Raw genomic sequence first — 13473 nt, forward strand, 5'->3', positions numbered from 1 at the left:
AAGGGACAGACAGTAGCAGATGGACGGAATCACAGAACGGCTTGTTACATTCCCCCCTTTTGGATCACAAACACTCCTTTCATCTTCCAACAACTGCTGTCTCCTCAGCTGCCATTCGTCGATAGTCTCGGCTACTCGCAGCCGCCTTATTCTGTTTGTATCACTTGGTTTCCAGGCCAAGGTACACGGCAATCGATTGTCCACGTTCCCACGCTCCGTTTGCTCGGCGCTGTCCGAGGCCGAGGTGCCGTGGATATGTATCAATGTGTGTGTGTTGCTGCCGTCATTGGTGTCATCTGCTTATCAAACAGAAATACCTGGTATTGATGGCTGGCTGGATGCAAGTATGATGTCGAGTAAAGTCGGTGAAGACATCTCGATGATTGTCTGTGAGTAAGATATCAGATAACAGAAGACATGGATGATGACACCCGTCTATTGGGAGAAAAAAGCACTTGCAAGTTCTAAAAGGCATTGTCAAGTCATACTCGTATTAACATGATGCACTATTGTGAATGTACAGGGCCGCCGCCATATAAACAGCTCAAAGAAAAAACAACAAATCATCAGCACAATATGTCCCTCTATTTTCCAACCCGAACGCCGTCTAATGCCATAGGTCTCATCGGACCCTTCCGAGGCTCATCGCCACGGTCCACACGGTACTTGAGCTTGACACCCATCGCAGCAAGCTCAACATCAAGGAACTTGAGCGCACCAGGGACAACAACCTGCGTAGTGTGGTCACCTCCGACCCAAGAGTTACCGTGACCGTCCTCCCAAATCTCACCCTGGATCTCGGTAAGGTCGATGCCCTCCGCGTCGTCCAGCTTGACCGCACAGGCACGGCATCGTACGATGCTCGCGGCCTTCTTCTTGCCCGGCGCAAACTGTGACACTGTTGGCTGCACAGAGAGGAACGAACCACATCGACGGCAGATCCACGATTTCGAGTAGTCAGAGCAGTTGAGCAGGCGATCTTGAAGCAGGAAAGCAGTTCCGTGTGCCAGCAGAGCATCACGCTCCATTTCTCCGACACGAATACCACCACCCCTCTTTCGGCCCTTAATAGGTTGTCCGGTCGTAGGGACGACTGGACCTGTGGTTCGCACCTGGTACTTGTCGTTCACCATGTGTCGCAGTCGCTGGTAGTAGACGACTCCGATGTAAATGTCAGCTGCGAGCTCCTCTCCAGTGATGCCCGAGTACATGGGCTCATTGCCGTGGTAGTTGTACCCAGCCTTCATCAGCTGGTGGCCAAAGTAATCTCCTGCCGTGTTCTCTTCGTCAAACTTGAACGGCGTCGAGTCTTGCGCAAGGCCATGAAGCGCGCCAGCCTTGCCTGCCAGCGACTCCACAAACATGCCTATCGTCATACGAGAAGGGAAAGCGTGGGGGTTAATGATAATATCGGGGGAAATGCCAGTCTCAGAAAAGGGGAGGTCCATCGTCGGCCACTTTTGCGAGGCAACACCCTTCTGTCCGTGTCGAGAAGAGAACTTGTCACCAATGATGGGCGATCGGGGAATACGGAACTTGACGGAGATTGTTTGCAGGGGCTCGTTACCTGAGTCGGCTCCGATCAGACGGACTTCTTCAACAAACCCGTTCTCCGAATCTTTGTACTTCTCATAGTGAGTGATGCCGTCGAGGTTCACCAGTTTGCCGTTGTAGTCGGGAGTCACTGTGTGCCAGGCACAGATGACGTCTCCCTCTTGAATCAGACGACCAACATGAGGCAGACCATCGTCATCCAGCATGCCCTGGTACTGAGCGCTCACGTAACTGTGTGGGGCAAAGCCAAAGGCCTTGGTGACACTCTTAGTGGCCTTGGTTCGAGAGTCGTCCTTGAGTGAGATCTTCTTCGTCTTGTAGATTGTACCATGGCCAAAGCCTCGCTCGTGAGCACTCTTGTTGAGAATCATGGCGTCATCCATGTCGTATCCGGTATAAGAAATGACAGCAACAACTGCGTTCATGCCGTTGGGGAAGTTGTCGAAGCCATATGTGTTGTGAAGAGGTGCTCGCACAATGGGCGTTTGGCCAGTTTGGATGCGATAAGACTTGTTATCGGTTCGGTAGCGGATAGCAGCGCCAGGAGTTCCCATAGTTTGCTTACCCATCTGACACTGGTACATGTTTCGAGGAGACTGGTTGAAATCGGAAAACGGCGTCATGTTGGCAAGAATCGAGAGCATGTTTGTGGGGTCGAACTCGACATGTGTTGACTTGCCAGACTCGACCTCCTGAGGCACCACAGCAATCGACATGTAAGGCTGCTCATAAGGACCAACCCAATCCTCCTTCTGAAGGGGAAGGTATTTGACAGGGCGCACCATTCTTGCGGGCGTTGATGTCATGTAAATACCCGGATAAGATCCACCCCTGGATGGAGGAACGTAACCAATCTCGAGCTGAAGAGGAACTCCATGAGTACCCTCAACCTTCCAGTATCGGAAGCAGTCTGCAATTCTGACAGACTCCTTGGGAGTACAGAAACCAAGGATCTTGCCATCAAGCATGACAACGACATTCTCTTCAGTCGAAGCCGAGGAAACGTCAACAATTCCAAGCTCCTGAGCGAGAGAAGCAATATGAGACACATCGACGTAGTCAGTCATGATCTTACACTTGTGTGCAAGATGGTTGAGAAGACCACAAGGAGCACCATCAGGAGTATGGACAGGACACATAAACCCCCACGACTCTGGGAGCAACTTTCGGACGGCCGTAGTCTTCAATTGGGCGAAGAAGGCACCACGATGCACCATGCGGAAATGACTGATGAAACGCAAGAAGTTGAGCTTCTCAGCCACGACTGTAAAACCGGCTGTTTGTTGCAAATCAAGACCCGAGGCACTCTGCAAGTTACCCGTTGACAGGAAGTATTCTAGAGCATTTCCGAGGTTCTCGTTGGCCTTGCGGAAAATGTTGTTGGGGAATTCCTTGCGGAAGTCCTCCGAGGTGAAGGAAACGCCGGGGTTTCTTCGAAGGTAATCACGCAAAGATGCTCGAACGTTGACGCTGAGGAACTCATCAAGTCTTTCCTTGAGGATCTGTCCATACAAGAAACCACCAAGCAAGATCTCCTGGTTCTGGACGGCATCGGGATTGTCGACAGCGCAGTCACCAGCGACAAGCGCATAAAGCTTTCGGATCATGAAGAGAAGCAGCTTAAACTTCTCCTTGTCCTGCTCTTCAGTAACATCAACATTTCCAAGGTGGACCAAGACAATTCTTCGCAAGAACTCAGTTCCGACCTCGAGGTTGGTCATGGTGTCCGGCACCCCCAGAACAACTCGGAACTTCTCGCCCAGGTATGCTCTCGTATCCGACTTGCTGTAGAGGTTGTATGACTTGTATGTCCGTAGAAGCAGCTCGATTCGGTGTGTCAAGAAGGTGTTCTCGGTTGACTTGGAGCCAGCAGGACCGACCAGTCCCTCAAAGATCTCGCGATCGTTGGTCTCAACCAGTGCCTTCAGGATCATCATGACGGGAACAAGGTATTCGTTCTTGCGCCATGAGAAACGGAACGTCATGTTTCCGTCGCTGAGGTAGTGGAGGACGTTGGTCTGAGAGGTTTCGTCGGGGCGAACTGCACGCAGAATAATACCGTAGGGAGTGTAACCAGGGCCACGGTTCTGGAAACTAGGTCGGTTGATGGCCATGGGAAAGTTTCGCTTGTTCAACTGCAGCATTCGAATAATCTTCTCGATACCGTTCACGACAAAGTATCCTCCAAGCTCCTCGGATTCTTCCTTTCTCTCGACAAGGAGCGCGGGCGAGTTGTTCTCAAGGTGGCATCGGTTCGACTGGTATATGTGAGTAAAAGTCCTCCGAAAGCAGAAATTGGTATGCAAACCTTGATCATGACAGGTACTTGGCCAAACTCCCGAGTAAACTCAACTGGATCTCCGCCGTTGATGCGGTACTCGAGAGTAGCTGAGAGCCTTCCTCGATATGTTACATGGCGTTCTCTGCACTCGGCGGGGAAAACCTGACGGTTCCGGGCCATCTTATTGGAAGGGGGCACCTGAGGCTTCTGAAGGAAGACGTCTTTGTATCTAATAGTGAGGCGATTCTTGCCATCTGGCGAGGTGCGGTCGTCGCCATCGAGGTATGTTCTGGCGCCAATGTCGGCTATACCATGCGCCAGCAGGCCTGGCTTGCCATCGTCGCGAAACAAGCCATTGAAGGACTCGAGATGAGGGTCGACGGCTAATTGGAGGGCAGGATAGGCAGTGTGATCCTTGGGAGGGTTTCGGAAAAGGTCCTCTCGGCGCAGGGTATGGAATTGGTGATCCCACTCGGTTTCGGTCGCCGAGGGTGCCATGGTGACTGGTACTCTAAGAGAATGGCCTAGAGCTTCAAGAATGGCGAGACTCGGTGTGATATCTTCTGAGCGATGGCAGCAATTCCAAAACTAACAGTAGTAGAGTCAATCGCAATAGAAGAAAACATTCGAAGAATCTTGCCGGCCGCTGTGAACAGTGAGGAGCGGCAAATCTATTGGTAAGACCGCTCGCAATCGCAAAGATTGAGGCTATCGCAGCGCAGAAAAAAAAAGTTCCCAGCCAGAAAAAAAAGTCAAAGCTAAGCTTAGTCATTGCCGGTCGTTATCTTATCAGAGGTGGGGTAGTGAGCTAGCGAATGAGGATCAGGCATCATCGAATGCGGAACTGGTTGTATCAATCAATCAATCAAGCGATTTAGGTGCAACATTTGAATTCGGCCGCATGAGCGGTTAAAACGGTTCGTTGCGTTCATAATTTAACAAGGAAGCATAAATTTCATGACCAGTCAAATGAAACACCCGCGATGAATTAACATGGCGAATATCCCTGTCATCTTATCCTTGCGGAACCAAGCTCCCACAGAGGCAGCATCGCGAACGACAAGATTACATCGTTCCAGGATTTCTAGCTAGAGGCGATAGTAGACGAGAATGATGACGAATTATCTACCGTTCCCCAAGTCACAAGGCATGCTTAGCAAAGAAAGTTGGCCCCTTTGTGTTGCCAATCACCGCTTCCAGAGCATGAAGGCCTAAAGCTGGTGCCTGGGAAATAATTTAGGTACGACGCTGACTGTGTGTAAGTCGAAGATGGGGGCCAGGACGAGGTTTGCAACTCGAAAGGTGGCCACGTTTCGGCTTCTATGCTAGTGACATCTCCAGTAATGGAGAGTCCGGAGGTACTGAAGGCCACTGAAAGTGCTCTGTCAGCTACCAATGTAGTTATTTCCGGTGGCACAGAGACAAGAGGTATTTAGACAGATGAACAAGAAGCACGCCAGACACTCCCGGAGTAATACTGGGCTGCCACCTCCTCGAGTAATAAGGATGACGAGACATACTTGTCTTGCAGCCCAAAAGCGAAAGCTTCCCAATTACTACACGAATGAGAGCTGGGGTTACAAGCCTCGAATGCGATGCTTACAGCAACTGCAGCCCAACCTGCATTACAGTACATAAGGTACATACAGGTACCATGCCCAGGATTGATCGAATAATGGTCCCAGAGATAAACGCTTTGGTGAGACCTCGGTTGGTTTTAACCAACTTCACTTGATTTGCAGCCAATAGCCCAACACGCTGCACTTGGTCTTGGTCCATCATCTCTCTGTACATCTTCTGGAGACAAGAGTACTTCTACACTATGGTCTTCTACACGTCTTCCTATCTAGACATATTCACATCTCTTCCTTGAATCATCTCGATGTCAGAGTAACCCTGGGGTCATCAGATATCACGACTCCGCTACCGAAGTGCCGCTACAGAGGGCTGCAATTTATGTGTGGCTCACCTCATACCCTGCAACAACTCTCCTCTTGCAACCTTCAAAAACATATAATCGAGCGGAATTATAATACTACCTAACACTCAACAAAGGTTTGTAGTTCGAGGCAGCGCATATCCTTGATCTGCAAGTCGTCCAACAACTTGATTCATCGTCCCGTTATCAACGCCTTACTTGTGGCTGTCCTGTCCGTGGCTGGCGATCAAGGCCCACACTTTGCATGCGTTATTGCAACACAACATTGGGGCACTTCAAACCGCCCGTATTTGAAACTCCGTTGCACGATCCTGAGGGAGCTGCATTGCCCAGGAGATCTCTTATCCGCTTTCAAGACCTATAACAACAAGTCGAGCTCGACCAGGTCAGTCAAGTACCTCGATCAGATCCAGTATTGATCGCCAACGCTGTCACCGTCTACGTCTACGTCTACGTCTACTCTCAAGTCTTAACCCATCGGGTGGGTTTGTTTGCCGGCTCCCGTTCTCTGAAGACCCTGCAGCTAACCGTGAAGCACTTTGATTTTAGGAGGCAAAGTCAAGATAGTGACATTCAACTCAAACGTCTATTTACCGGCCCATAATTCGTTAACTGCCCTGCCTTGCAGCGACAAGGACCCTACGAACAAATACAAAGACACAGCAGCGCTCGTCGTTAGGCGCCCTCACTGAAGCCCTTGACTTTGAGCACTGACGTCGACGCAGTCCTGGTCTCCTGGAGCCCTGCGTGCCCTGGTCGATCATCGCTCCACCCAAGCAAGCTCTCCTCTGTTCAAGCGAATGAAACGCCGCAGCGCCTAGCCCACACTGCTGCCACCTCTGGCTGGGCCAGGTGATTGAAGATTGGAATGTCACAACACCCCGCGACGACTTGCAGTCCCCAATCACTACATTTTGGCGCTCCCGCTCACTGCTCATCCCTGCACGAGCTCTACCTTGCCTTAGGCCTCCCGACCTGGCCTGACCTGACCTAGAGCTCGAGCTCTCTTGCTGCCATCGATACATACCCTGGATTAGTTCGTAGCTTACCTAGGTAGCTAACAGTGGGATAGCTGCCGGTCTCACGACTGCCAAGTACCTCGACCTGCGTTGAGTTTGATATTCGCGCTTACACTCGACTTAACCATCTACAGCACCAAATCTTTCTCGGTAACCTCTCTGGGCTCCTTTGGCGCTGCATCTGCGCTAAAAGCTACGCTACTTGCGCCGCCAGGCACGGGTCGTTCCCACCACTTCCCCATTCCTTGCCCCCTCAAGGCCCCAAAGGCTCGTGCCCGTTGGTGGTCTCTGTTGGCGTCTTTTGGGTGCCCTTTCTGGCGTCTCTGTTGACTGTCTCGGCCGTCATCTCGTCCCAGGTGGGGCCCTTTTTTTGTGCCTCCGCCTAGGCGTCACCTGTGCCAATCTAGGTACTGCTCCTCCATCGTTGCACCACGAGCCTCTCCTCCTTCACTATTTCCATCGCCGCTCGAACCCGCCTCCGACGCCGACGCCGACCTTGTATCAAACGCCTAGACGCTGGCGCGCACAACTTTGCAGGTGCAGATGTTACTTGTCGCCTGCCACCGTCATACAAGTCGCTTTTCCTGAACCGTCGTCCTGCCGGTCCTCTCGCTTCTGTCACCTTGGACCACGACCCTGCATCTGAGCACCAACAAGAATTGTCCGCCCATAAAACACCCCGCCCACCACATCTTCTACCATCTTTCGCGAAACCGAAACATTTTGTGTTCTTCTGCCAAAGAGGAGAAGCTTTCAAAAGAAACGACATTTCTCTCGTTCGTCTTTGCGACAAGCTGCAGCGTTCTTCCAATCAGCACCCCCGCCTTCACCCGACCGCCTACCGCAGCCCGACCAACGTTTTTCGTGACCCGATAGCAAATATGGCAGGGCTATTCCAAAGGGTCTACAATTGGCTCATGCGCATGTTCTGGTAAGTAGCCATGATCATGAGGTTGCTTCCACGGAAACCAACAGAAACCTCCGGTTCATTCGCGACTCGCTGTTCTTCACAGGTGCCGCAGCTTTTGAACCCACATGCTGATAATGACTCCCAGGGCGATGGAAATGGAAGTGACGATGGTTGGTTTGCAAAATGCTGGAAAGACATCGTTATTACGAGTTCTTGCTGTAGGTTCCGACATGTCGTTTTTTTCGCTTGACCGCTTGTAGCTGACTGTCGCGTTTGTAGGGCGGTGAATTCACTCTCGAGTAAGCACTTCCCAATACTGGCTCTTGCCATGAATTTTCCTCCATGAATTTCCTCGATCTCGCTGCTGCCTGACCGGACATTTCAACTGTGTCATGAGGTCATGAGGTCACAGTGCTAACTCCAGATGATAGCTCCATCCCCACCGTTGGTTTCAACATGAAAAAGGTACAGCGCGGGCATGTTACCTTGAAGTGTTGGGATATTGGCGGCCAGCCCCGGTTTCGAACCATGTGGGAAAGATATTGTCGAGGCGTGAGCGCCATCGTCTTTATCGTGGATATTGCCGATACACCTTTGATTCCCCAAGCGAAGGAAGAGCTCCATGATCTCATGAGCCGCAAGTCGCTTGAGGGTATACCGCTTCTCATCCTGGGGAATAAGTCCGATCTTCCGGACAAGCTTTCGGTGGATGAGTTGATTGACGAGCTAGACCTGAAGAGCATACGAGGTCGTGAGGTGTGCTGCTATGGTATCAGCGCGAAAGAAGAGACAAACCTTGACGCAGTAGTCGAGTTTCTAATGAAGTATGCCACGCGACCATGATCAGCGCCATAACTCGCTGGTGTGGTGGCTGTAACACTCGCTTGGGGATGTTTCCACGCCCTCTGACTCAAGAGGCAACAAGCGTCCAAGTCTGTGCTAGTTGTTCCTATAACTGCCAGACAAAGGCTTCTTTGCTTGCGTCTCGGGCCAACAACAGAGCACAAGACCGGCTTATGACAAGCGAGTGAAAAGACCAAGGGTAAACATATATAAATTCCTCTCTCACGAGCTCATGATATTTCCAGATATCTGTTGGCCCATACGCAGCTGTTACCGGGGTTTCGAAGACTTCTTCGCTGTTCTCATGTTGCCACTACCCAGGTCCTGGAAAAACCATGACACTTTTCTTTGTTAATGGACGGAGCATAATCTTACATGGTGGGAAGAAATCCAGCACTGGCTAGAAAGGAGAAAAGGCCTTTTCCCAAGGGACGCCGTTCTTGTATATGGAGTTGGCGCTCGCCACTCCTCACTTTTTCGTTTTGTTTTTTCACCGGGGGCCTAGGCGCTGTTGCCATTGTTGATGGCGCTATTTTTTCTGCTGCTGTTGACGATGATGACGATATGATTCTTGGATGTTGTTTTTCTGCTTGGAACATACTTTGATCGAGTAAAGCGTGGGCAGTTGTCGGCCATAGCTTGTGTAAGTAACCTGCAAGCGGCTGACTAGAAACGGCTGATGACTGAATGATTATGTCGTTATGAAAATGTTCGTTCAGTTTTAAGCCTGGTAGTTGGTGGGAAGACGCGTGTGTTTATAGACAAGGGAACCAGATCCAGATTCGAGTTTGAATGTATGACTGAGTGGTGTTTTGTTAGTCAAGAATAGTGGCAAGGGATGGACTCTTTCTAAGTTGGATCGCCGAAACCCGTGCTGGTTCAGAGGGTAATGAGTGACTTGAATAAGCATTGAATGGATTTTCAACATTTGACTGTTTGTTGGAAAGAATCGAATGTCCCAGATGACATGGGTCGAGTTGTCAATGTGAGGCGGAGAACGCCCAGGTGATGCTTGGGTGTGGATACTTATCAACACCCATTTTCACAGCCCAGAGACTTTTTTCAATAGAAAAAAGCTCAACAAGTAAACCAGAAGCTGTAGAAGATCGCCAAATACTAGAATAAACAGAGAGAATAAAATCTGCAGTTCAAGAAAGTACGAAAGAAAAGAGGTGAGGGAGGGGGTTGTTGATGAGGGAAACTCTAGGAGGCTACACACGGACCACTTGATGCGTTGGCCAACTCATCGCTGCAGTTGACAAGCGCCGCACGCCAGTTTTGCAGTGGCTCATCGCCCTGTCAATCCCGCCTCGCATCACGCAGCGCATCGCGTTCCCGCCCGCACCCACACCCTGGCCGAGCGAACGAACTGTGAGGATCTGAGGTGCAGCAGGGAAGGATATCGTGGGTGCCTCTGACTGGGTGTTGACGTTTTCTTAAACGGCCAGGTGCTTCCGATGAACGGGTCCCTTTCCTAGATGGCCGCTTCCATGTCTCTAAGCCTTGTAAGTGTGAGTTATTTCCGAGGCTAGGAGAGGAGGACAACTTAGGACCTTGATCCTAGATGACAAAAAGATTTAGGTAACTTAGCATGAGCTTAGGATATCTTTTGCTGAGTTTATTTTGATATCCTATATCAAGGTCTGATGTTTTCTTGCTCCACGAAGCGAGGGGTGTCTATTCCTCGAAAGCATTGCCTGTTTCTAAGTCGGGGTAATCCATCGTGCCGCAACTCCTTACTCGAGAGATCGTTATTGATAGGCGAGGAAGCAAGGACAGGCTATACGAATAGAACAAATAGCAAAAAAGCTTGGCGTGGAACAAGTCTGGCCGACATTCAGCTTTGATACTTTGGGAGGGTGAGCGATTACGATGAGGTCATGCTGCGCACTCGGACAGCCCTCGGGAGCTCCGATCAGACGGGGACGGCGGTGAACGGAGGCGGAGCGGAGGGCTCTGTCGGTACGGGGGTGGAGACGGAGTGGTGAGATGGTTCAAACAGCGCAACTGAACGTCCTGTAAAATGTCAGTGAGCTTCAATGGATAGAATTGCGAAGTGTATTGGCGTATGATCTGAATGAATTAGAAACAGAAATAAGAAAAAAAAATATCGTGTGGGAAAGGGTCGAAATTATTACTTCCTCGTACGGAAATGAAATGGAATTCGAGGTTTGGGAAAGGTGGACTCGGGCTTCTAATTGGAGCGCCGTCAACGACTGTGAGCGAATCGAACGTCTTGCGCTAGACAATGGCTTTTCTGCAAATGGACATCACTCACACAGCTCAAGTTCCGAATGACTTTTGAACCCCTGATATGACCGACCCTGGGATGCTTATTGGGAGCTGACACTGAGGCTATCGTGACTGGACCACTTGGTAGGCAAGGAGCTGAAGAGCTGCGGAGAAAGTGACGCTACGTGACGAGGATCAGCTAGCGATTGGATCGCCATGTGACTCAATCATCGCTTAGACGGAAGCTGACCTCAGAGACTCGATGTTGATGTTGCTGATTGAGAGTTGTGATGGTGGAGAGAAGTTGCCCAAGGGTGGATTCTTGATAATGGATGGATGCCTGACTTAGGTCACTGTTAGCTGGGCAAGTGCAGTGAAATGGGCTAGGTCTAGGTAGGAAGAAGGTTGTTGCCGTCACAGGGCCACTGTTTTTGGCACATTCCTTCCTTCCTCCCCCTTGAATATTGTACGAATGTGACTCCTTCCCTTCAGAGGAGCATCTTAAATTGATCAAGACAGAAAATCGAACTCGTAACAACGGAGAACAATGTCTAACAGTGCCTGGCCAACAGTAAAGTATTCATGTGCACGAATGTCAAAGACAGTTGTGAAGATTCCGTACCGAGGCGCAGTTACTCCAAAGTTGAGGCTTGAGAGTTGTTGGAGGCTGAAACACTTCATTATTGAAGGGGTATCTCGATTCTCATAACTAACTCATCCAAAATCATGAACCAGACCAGACCAGACCAGACCAGACCAGACCATGCCTAAATACATTTATCATAATCACCTGCCACAAAAGATAAGTTTATGGGTAGTCGCTGAACCCCGCGGTCTTGCCACTTCGATCCAGCATATATCGAAACCTCTCCCGATCCTCAAGCAGACAAGTTGGAAGGTCGGCATTATTGTCTATTCGAGTGAACGTATTCTCTTTACGCCCCCATAGGTCAACACCTTCACGTATCGCACTTGCGATACGATCCCGATCGCGGAAGGATTCGTGGTTCATCCACGCATGCGAGAAACTGGCCATCTTGTTCAGGAATTGGCCCATTGTCGAAAAGCACGAGCTGCAGTGCCAACCGGCATTGGCCAATGTCCCCTTTTCCAAATCCCTGAGCAGAGGAATTCCTGCATCTCCAGTTCTCAAATTTCCAGGAAGAATGGTATTACGCATGCCTTGATAATAGGTTGCCTGTGGGAATGGCCACTCGGGCCCATCGTGGAGGAACTGGAAGGAATAATAATAAAACTTGGAAGAGAGGGTCAGGCGACGAGGGAAGTTGCATGTCCTAAGTAACAGCATCGTTGCAGGGCGCAGAATCTCGTCGACATCGGCAACCAGAATGACATCGCCTAGAGTTGGGGTTTGCTCGCCAGTGAGCTTTGGGAAGACTTGGTCGAACATAGCGTTGCGCTGTAAGTCTTCCCGATCCCAGTGACGCAAGGGCTTGAAGTCTTTCGGATACTCAAGCTGATGATAAATCATCTTGTCGTGGTAAGGCTCAAAGCGCTTCCAGTTGTCACGGATGACAAGGTCCTTGGGGCCACCCTGAAAGGTAAGTGGTGCCTCAACGACAACAAAATAATCGACATAATTATACAGAGTCTTTAGCCGAATCTCGAGAAAGTCCAGTTCTGTATTGACCATGAAGAGGTCGTAAATCTTGCGGCGACCGTTTGGCGCGTCGGGATGAGGGTTGAAGACAGTGTAGCCATGTGAGGCGCATAACGAGCGAGCGGCATCTGATGCGTAGTATTCGTGATGCGACCTTGAAAAGTTAAGTCGAGGAAGCGAGAGAGAAACGCTGATATCTGTATCAGTAATGCGATGAATGTGTGAACGATCGAAGAACGGCTGCTTAGATAGAAGCACGACCACGCAGACGAGGAGTATCAACGAGAGGAACACACGATAAGGCACGCAAGAAGCCATAACGAATGATAAATTCCGCACATCAAGAGAAATGAGAGAATAAGAAGTCAAAAGATCGTTAGTGCGACAGGGCTGCTATTACATGGCAGCAGTGACATGTGTCTAATAACACAAGTGTCGCATGAGGGAGCAATAAATCGGTAATCACGGCATCTTGTCCCCAGAGGGATTCGAGAATCAGCCCGCTAATACGTTGATCTTGGACTAAGGCACGCCCTCAGCGGCTCAGCCTCAGGATTAAAGGGATGGTCAGGCCGTTACACGAGTTTGTTCCAATGCGACATACGCAGGGCGTTGCTTCATTGGCTGAAATAACTTTTCCTGTGAGACTATGAAGCCGGCAATCTAACAAGCGTCGGCAGCTGAACACAGTGATAAGCACCGACGCCATGTAATATAAAAAGGGTGTTTGAGCCTTGACTCTTGCTTAATCTATTTTGATAATGATATTCTCCCAGGGCTGATAACGATGAACGGGCTGACGCAATTTCATACGTACATACATTTTGATTTCCCACGTGAATAATCGTAGTTCGTATAGCATACCTAGCTTTGAGGCCCGCTATTACTCTTATCCCAATGACCATCAAACAATGCTAAAGACACCAACTAAATGGCTGAACCCAGCCGACGGTCTCATTACAAAGCATCCATAAGCAGAGCTAAAGGCTCTGTAAAGAAGATTCTGTTTATTCACATGAAACGGAAATAAGCACCGTTTGATAATGGTAGACCCTTGAAGCTGATTAGTGTTGT

At 50.0% G+C, this 13473-nt stretch overlaps 3 protein-coding genes across 3 annotated transcripts; 1 reads left to right on the plus strand and 2 right to left on the minus strand.

Moving 5' to 3' along the window:
• Positions 1-584: 584 nt before the first annotated feature.
• FPRO_10619 (DNA-directed RNA polymerase I 135K chain UN-18) lies at positions 585-4333 on the minus strand (the record flags this gene model as incomplete). Its single annotated transcript, XM_031231602.1, has 2 exons — positions 585-3812; positions 3863-4333. The coding sequence occupies 2 exons, from the start codon at positions 4331-4333 to the stop codon at positions 585-587; spliced, it is 3699 nt and encodes a 1232-aa protein (XP_031081622.1).
• Positions 4334-7674: 3341 nt separating this feature from the next.
• Positions 7675-8546, plus strand: FPRO_10620 (uncharacterized protein; the record flags this gene model as incomplete). The annotated part of the gene is made up of 4 exons (XM_031231603.1): positions 7675-7724; positions 7849-7921; positions 7983-8002; positions 8135-8546. 4 exons carry the CDS (start codon positions 7675-7677, stop codon positions 8544-8546), a joined length of 555 nt encoding a protein of 184 aa, XP_031081623.1.
• Positions 8547-11586: 3040 nt separating this feature from the next.
• Positions 11587-12717, minus strand: FPRO_10621 (uncharacterized protein; the record flags this gene model as incomplete). The annotated part of the gene is made up of 1 exon (XM_031231604.1): positions 11587-12717. One exon carries the CDS (start codon positions 12715-12717, stop codon positions 11587-11589), a length of 1131 nt encoding a protein of 376 aa, XP_031081624.1.
• Positions 12718-13473: the final 756 nt, after the last annotated feature.

Source organism: Fusarium proliferatum (assembly GCF_900067095.1).
Source record: "Fusarium proliferatum ET1 genome assembly, contig: FPRO_scaffold005, whole genome shotgun sequence".
NCBI classification, from domain to species: domain Eukaryota; kingdom Fungi; phylum Ascomycota; class Sordariomycetes; order Hypocreales; family Nectriaceae; genus Fusarium; species Fusarium proliferatum.